The 7961-nt window shown below is 44.3% G+C and overlaps 1 protein-coding gene across 1 annotated transcript; it reads left to right on the forward strand.

Moving 5' to 3' along the window:
* The first annotated feature begins 315 nt into the window (after positions 1-315).
* On the forward strand, positions 316-7961 carry rcn1 (reticulocalbin 1, EF-hand calcium binding domain). The gene is made up of 6 exons (XM_072380412.1): positions 316-843; positions 1567-1760; positions 1890-2068; positions 5392-5452; positions 6197-6396; positions 6643-7961. Exons 1-6 carry the CDS (start codon positions 620-622, stop codon positions 6748-6750), a joined length of 966 nt encoding a protein of 321 aa, XP_072236513.1. The 5' UTR covers positions 316-619; the 3' UTR covers positions 6751-7961.

Genomic DNA, 7961 nt, shown 5'->3' on the forward strand with positions numbered 1-7961 from the left:
AAAGAGTGAGCTTGAATTCTATTTATTTATTACACGTTCAATCACATGCACAATCACTTTAGTACAGTCACACTGTCGTCTGAAAAGCACGTTGAGACAACACTGACGTTCAAACGATTTCATACAAACCACATTACTGTTTCAATCCCCCCTGGATTCCTCACTATTCTCAGTCATCAGCTTGCAACGTGGCGCCTGGTCCCCTCTCCCGTTACGAACATCCTGCGAACTAATGGTAGGGATCCTGTCATTGGACGAGGCTGCGCCAACAACGAAACGGACACTGTGATTGGCTGTACGTAAGGCGGCAGGAAATCCCGGCTTGGTCGCATCCCTTCCCTCAGGAAAGAGGATAGATTCACTTCAAACTGTGAATGTGAGGACTGGGGGTGATTCAGTGGACTTGTCTGCAGACGCAGGTGCTCTTTAAAGTTTTTCCCATCGGACATTGCAGCCTCACTGTTTCCCACCACTGTCAAACAGAGAAAGAGAGGCCAGTGTGTAGCGGTTCGAGGAGTGTGCGTCCACAGCCGCTCGCCTACGGTGCATTGAAGGGTTACAGGCCGATTCAGGAGCTTCAGTTTGGCCTCCGAGGAACCATCCTCAGCCCCAAAGACTGATGGCCGGCTTCAGCTTGCTCTGGGCTGTGCTTCTGTGCGCTGGCGTGGCGCATGCGAAGCCAACGATAAGAAAGGATAGAGTTATTCATCCAGATCCAGAGCTGAGCAGGCAAGCCCACGAAGACAATAAGAGCTTCCAGTACGACCATGAGGCCTTTCTGGGCAAGGAGGAGGCCAAAACGTTTGACCAGCTCACTCCTGAGGAGAGCAAGGACAGACTTGGGTAAGAAAAACGCCTCATCTGCTCTGACACACGGATAGTGCTGTTGCCGTGGGCTGTGTGGTGCTTTTGGTGTTTTTGGAAATCACTCACTGTCCCGCTTGCGTGTGTGTCTCGTGAAACCGTCCAGGCTGTGGTTATTAAAATGTAACAACACGTGTCCACGCGTGCCTGAGAGAGATGTGCACGCCAGCCAATCTGTGAGGCTACATTAAACTGCATTAGACACTCACTCATACAGGGTTAACTGCTTTGCAGACATTATAAATAGTCGTTAAAGACGTCTAAAGTGGTGCCATCAGTCTCTATTACAACTTGCACTGACACCGAATGTGCCACGTGGTTCTTGTCAGGGGGTTTCTTCATTTACTCAGTTTTTTACAACTGCTGCTTGGTGACAAGTTGGCACAAGGCATTGGATGAGAAATCTCCTTCCTGTGGCGCTTACAGGGGGAGGATCCCTGTAACATCACAACGTGGCAACCCAGGTCTAAGAATACACCACAGCCACACTGCAGTTTTTACTCAACTGGGTTTGCCTACAACTCCCACTGAAGCCACCTCCCTTGTAGTAAAAAATACCAAGGCCACATGTTTTCACTGCTGTACCTCTGTGTGCTGTGACGCCTTTTCATTGGGTCAGAGGTGAAACGGCGCAAAGATGTCACCATTAAAGGTGATGCAGCCTGTATGACTGATGTCTTCCTCTTTTCTGTCGCCTCTCAGCAAAATCGTGGACCGGATAGACGGCGACGCCGACGGCTACATCACCACAGCTGAACTCAAGGCTTGGATAAAACGCGTCCAGAAGCGTTACGTGTATGAGAATGTCGCAAAAGTGTGGGCCGATTACGATCTGAACAAAGACAGCAAGGTCTCGTGGGATGAGTACAAGCAAGCCACTTATGGGTACTATCTAGGTACGTCTCCACATGCTTTAGGCACCCTGTCTTTCTTTCTTGGTGTCTTTTGAAGTGTGTTGTTAAGTATTGAAGTATTAAAAGTAATTCAAAGTCTGGGGGTAACCTTATCCGATTCCTCCCTGGCAGCCAACCCAGAGGAGTTCGAGGATGCCACGGACCAGTTCAGCTTCAAGAAGATGCTTCCTCGAGACGAGAGGAGGTTCAAAGCTGCTGATCTGAACGGCGACCTGGCAGCGGATAGAGAGGAGTTCACGTCGTTCCTTCATCCTGAGGAGTTCGAACACATGAAGGATATCGTGATTTTGGTAAGTTCTATGCCAACGCGGGGTAATTAAGTGTAATTAGATAGCAGCCATAGTTTGCTCTTTCATTTGAGACACTGAAGAGGGTGCGGAGAAGCCACAGTCAGACTTGGAGAGGGGGGGGGGGGTGGCATGTCCTAAAGTTAGGTGTCACGTAGTTTGTCTAATAAGATACTTTGTGTGAATACAGGAACTGATTTGAGTGTATTCTCTCCACTTAAGTGATTGTGCCACTTTTGGATGGCTCCCTAATGCAATTTTAATTTCATCCCGGAAATAATTGAGTTTCTGTATTATTTTTTTTTTTTGGAACAGGCCCGGTGGGATGAGCAGGCTGCCCCATTTAGAACTCAATCTTTAAATATAAATTTGGTTTCGTGGAACACTGGCGTGGCAAATGTTAGCAGGGATGCACTATGCTGCCGAGTTCATAAAAGTTGTACCACCCATTTGACACAGTTAATTATTAATCTCTCGTTTTTTTATGATGTCGCTGAATGTTGGCCGAAGGAGAGCTCAGCCAGAGACGTCTTCACCGATTGTGGCTGAAGCCAAACGCGGCTGGCGCAGGTTGGAATGCTCCCTAAAGCTGCTGCGCTCTCTTTTTACACGTCCGTGCAAAAAGGAGCCCTTAATGGGGCGCGTCGTCATCGGGAGAAAGCGAAGGAGACACTTTGTGGTTTGGGCTGTTTGTAGGGTAACGGCGCAGAACACTATCGGAGCTTGTTGTGCAGGTTCAGGCAGGAACGTCAGTTCGTCCCACTAAGTGCCAGCTCGACACCCCCCACACTCATTCACATAACAAGGCGCACTGTTTAAACGTCCAGCTTCAAATTTCTACCTGCTGAGGTCTGCTTGCATAGCCACTATCTGCTGTCACAGACCAGAGTCTTTCACTGCAGTGCACACACACACACACACACACACACACACACACACACTCACTCAGCGCCTCTCTAACAGGGCACTTTTTTCTTTCACTTTTATTGGGCGTTCATATGTCGAATGAAAAGAGTAATTGACAGGAGCCCAAAAGGCCTGTAGTGTGGAACAAACATTTGATTTATATAGTGAAATATTAGGTGCTGTAACTTGTAACTTGTGTTTTGTTTCTGCAAAACTTTTTCTTCTCAAATGATGGGCTCCCAAAAGTTGAAACCAAGGCCAGTGCTGTTCTTCACACCAGTGTGTAGCCCATAAAGAGTTAGGATAAGTGAAGCTGATACGGTAGTTTTAGGTCAGTGTGTCTAAACTAAGGAAACTGATATTTGGCCCAAAGTAACAATTTCGTTTTTTTTAATTCTTTTTTTTTTTTTTTTATCTCAGCTGATCATTTTCAGCATTTTAAACACTGATATTGTGTAGTTCCTCTCGAGCTGTCAGAACAACTCTGTGGACCTCTGCGGGCGTCCTGTGTTGTGGGCTCTGGGCTGTTGGCAGTAGGTCCCGTGGGCTGCAGGGTTTGGAGGCCGGGGGAGATGCCTCGAGCCCTTTTGTGATGTTCCATGGTCACTCCTGAACGGTTTTTGCTGTTTGGTGCGGTGCATTGTGCATAGTCTGGGATTGCCGTTGCCATGGGGAAGTGTGATTCATCTGCACTCACAAGAAAATCGGTTGGTTTAGGTGGGTGGTACTTGTCAAAGTAAGAAGCACATAAATGTCAGACTCTAAGGTAACTTGTATAACTTGATAACGATTACTTGTGACTAATTATCATTCTACGTTGATTTTATACCACACATATATGATTATAGGCCTGATTATTATTATTATTATTACATATTACATAATTACACACATGCCTTTTTGAATGAGGAAGAAAGCAGTTTATTTAAGCCTGCGACCAACAAAACTACAACCACAACAGGCTGCATTCTTGTCCTCTGAAACAGCTAACAGCTAACAATCATACCAGTAGATGCTCATCAGCTGCATACCACAAGTTCAGTGCCTTGAAATCAACAAGAGGTGATGCTAAGTCTTTACTCATGGGCCATTAAAAAAAAAAAAAAAAAAAAACTGTGTGAATAAGGAAGGAAATGTGATGGACGGAAATTAATCTGACATTTATTCTAATTGATTGTGGTCAGTCTAAATAAGTCCAGTTAGAGGATTAAAAATATAGGCCAAAATATAACATGATATTCAATCATTTTTCACTTCACCTGTCAGCTATTTTGATGTTTTGGCTCATCGGTATATATATTCTTTTGCTCCATCTGGTAACCGCCAAGAGAGCTACACTGCTGTCACTGTTGTTCGTTGTAAACAGCGAGAATGTCACATCTGGGTTACTTAGATTCCCATTTTTCGTCCTGTCACAAGTTTGTTGAAAGTGAATAACTACTTTCCCAGCTGAAAGGCAATTTTAGTCCACTTTAAGGCAGCTGGATTCTCTTTGAGGTTTTCAATGTTGTGATCGCCAAACAATCAGTGTTGCCTGTCTTCTATGGGCTTATGCCTTAAGTACGTTCAGTTGGACCAGTCAGTATCGTTGACGTTGCTGGGGCAACACCAGCTAACAGTGGCAGCTCCTGCAGAGGTTATCATAGATGTCTGTGTAACTGTCGGCAACCTTATTTAGTTTTTCGCCTAATCTCATTGGCTTTTTTTCTTTCCCTTTTTTAGTTTTAAAGCATCAGTAGCTGAAAGATGCGCGTGAAATGAACTTCCGTTATTGTGATGTCATCCTTAAAGTTTTACAAAAGATACAGTCTTTGTCGACACAGATCTGCAGCTATGAACGTCATTTATTACACGCAAACCTGCGCAGGTTAAGTGGTTATAGGAAGTGTACGGATTGCAATTGCTTCTTTTTATCATTTGTGAGCTATTAAACGAAAGAAACTACAAAGCCATTAAACATTCAGCAGGGCGGCACGGGGACATCGCACCTGCATCCAGAAATGCGGCTGTACTACGTGTCACTTTGTGCGTGTGCTATTCCCAGATCCATCACACTTATTTGCACATGTGTGTGTGTGCTGTTAATGATAAGCCTGAAAGTTAAACCTTTGAGCAACCACCAAATCAAACCCAAGGTGCATGTGAGAAAACCATTAAGTGTCAATTTAAGACTCGCGTTTCCCCGATTGTTTGCTAAAAAAGTGCAAAACGGTGCCTTAATGCAGAGGGTTGAGCTCTCTTCAGCAACCCTGCAATTGTTGTGTCAGACGGCCAGCTCGGCCGGAAGCTGACCCTCGCACGTTCATTCACTTCAGCTCCAGGCAACATGTTTCTCTTTCATTACCCACAGTGCAAGTTCTGCGACACTTGACCCTCGCTGTTCCTCGTTAACGACTTCATTAACTCGTTGTGAATTGCAGGAAACGCTGGAGGACATAGACAAGAACGGCGATGGGCACGTGGACGAGGACGAGTACATTGGTGAGTCGGAGAGTTAAAGGAGATGACGTCAAATTGATTTAAGTAAACAAGTTAAGGAGAAGACAACAGCGGCACCGAAGGCATCTGATAGTTTTGCAGCAAACTGCTCCAAACCTGAGGGGGGAAATGACGCCACGAGGGAGAGTGGCGGATTAGATGAAGGTCGTTTTTTGGAAGAAGCTGACAGAGAAAATCTTTTTGTAGAGGACTTATAATTTCAGATAGCTGTGTGTGTCGCAGGGTGGCCACAGACTTTTATTTTTTAAGATTTATACTGTAACTCCGGCCATGCCGTCAAAGTAATGGGACATTATAGCCCCACAAACAGCTGTGTTGCTCAAGCTCTGATGGTGGCCTCAATATGATTAAACCCTCATGATTATGTTTGTTATATATACTGTTGTGCAGTTTTATTGAATTGATCCAAAGTGCTTTTGACTATGGCCTAGTTGTTGGTATCTCTATCCCAGGTTCCTTTTAAGCAGCTCACTCTTCTCTGATTAATCTTTAAAAAACATGTCGTTGTTCACATTTTTCATATTAATCCCCATCAACAAACACGTACGAAGTCATAATCGGCACGCTTTTTGAAGAAGATGTCGAGAGAATCAAGGCTGTGTTTGTCATTGGAAAGCTTGTGTGTGTGTGGTTACGTTTCAGCTCGTCTTTGGTTAGTAATTCATCACACGAACTGCATGTGTTGTCTTCGAACTGCACCTAATTTGAACGGTCCTCTGGTTTAAGCTGACATGTTTGCGCACGAGGATGGGGGTCCTGAACCAGACTGGGTGAAAACCGAGAGGGAGCAGTTCTCTGACTTCCGAGACTTGAACAAAGACGGAAAGATGGACCAGGACGAAATCCGCCATTGGATTATGCCACAAGACTATGACCATGCCCAGGCTGAGGCCAGGCATCTGGTGTACGAGTCCGACCAGGACAAGGTACGCCGTTTTAGCCGATATTTGGTCCCGAGTTTCTGTTCGACATCTCTCCACACTAACCGACTCCTTCTTATATGTTTTCTATTTCTTTATATGTTTAGAGGCTTTCTTTTGTTGTTGTTGTCGTTGCAAAGGCAAAATACTAAAGACACCACAAATGATATGATTAAAAGTATTTCAAATCCCTATATCATCTGCATCATGCTCCCTATTTACACTCACATATCTTCCTCCTGTCCTACTCAGGATCAGATGCTGACTAAAGAGGAGATCCTTGACAACTGGAACATGTTTGTCGGAAGTCAGGCCACTAACTATGGAGAGGACCTCACCAGGAACCACGACGAGCTCTGAGTTCTTCACATGTTGTGTGTGTGTGTGTGTGTGTACATGTGAGGAGGGCTGTGGAACTCGATTGCCTTCAAGGACAAGATTGCGGACTCTTGAACGTCCTCCCATCATTCCTCCCACCGCTCTCTCTTTTCCACAGAATGCTGCGGCAGACTTCGGCGTCCTTCATTTCCAACAGACGCTGTGGATGCTAAATGAGAAGCTACGGCTGGCTCCTCCCACTAACTCTTGGGGTCTATTGAAATCTTTATATTGATGGTTTGCTTGTTTCTGATATTCAGGAGCAAAGCCAGACCCCCTGGACTTATACTCTTACATCAACTGGTGCCTTCCAGATGCATCACAGCAGTTTTTTTGTATGAACAGTCTTCGATAGAATCAGCTATTGTCAGATACAGGAACAGTTTGATAACAATGGTAATGTGAAACTGCAGATCAGAACATATGGTATGCTTTTATTTATTTATCGAATATCGTTGGAACTTAAAATTTTGAAATTTTTTTTGTTTTGTTTTTGGTCGTTTTTACTCTTTACTGAACGGTTTCTTTGTTTACAATCTTTCCTGGCCTAATTACTAATGTTCTGTTGTTATTTTGAGATTTAAGTGCTTCAGTAGCTGTTAATTAACTGATGTTACTTGGCATGGTTTTTGCACGCATTTGGTTTTAGTGTCGCCTGTGAACAACTCTTTTCTTTTCTTCATGTGTAGTTTTAAATGTATTTATTGGTAAACTTAAGCAAACACTTTGCCACATGTAACAGTTTAATGCCGCTGATGTCAGATTTGAGCTTTACCAGTTTACAGCTGTTTAGTCCACTCAAAGCTGTTTTATCCGCAACACAGCTGAGGAAATTCGCTGTTACCTAACTCCAAAGCCCTTTTCTCTGTTTGGTGAACTACATTTTTTTTTTTGTCAGCGCCACTTAACGTTCTGTGTGTCAAACTGGAGGTTTGCAAACTCTTGTTTTTGCATATTTTGCTCAATGAATTCTTTAAAAGTTGCATAGAACACGACTCGTGAAAAGAACAAGCGCTCAGAGTTTCAGAGTCTCGTCATTTCAATCAAAACACTGTCAGCTAAAGCCAGTTTTTTTTTTCTTCTTCTTTCTGTGCCATATGGGCCTAAACATGTACGACATCCTGGACATGCCTACAAATTCTGCCCAAATAAAAGAAAAAGAATTCCCCGGTTTCCTTCCTCAGTTGCAAGAC

Source organism: Leuresthes tenuis, unplaced genomic scaffold (assembly GCF_036924035.1).
Source record: "Leuresthes tenuis unplaced genomic scaffold, fLeuTen1.0.hap1 SCAF_2, whole genome shotgun sequence".
Lineage (NCBI taxonomy): Eukaryota > Metazoa > Chordata > Actinopteri > Atheriniformes > Atherinopsidae > Leuresthes > Leuresthes tenuis.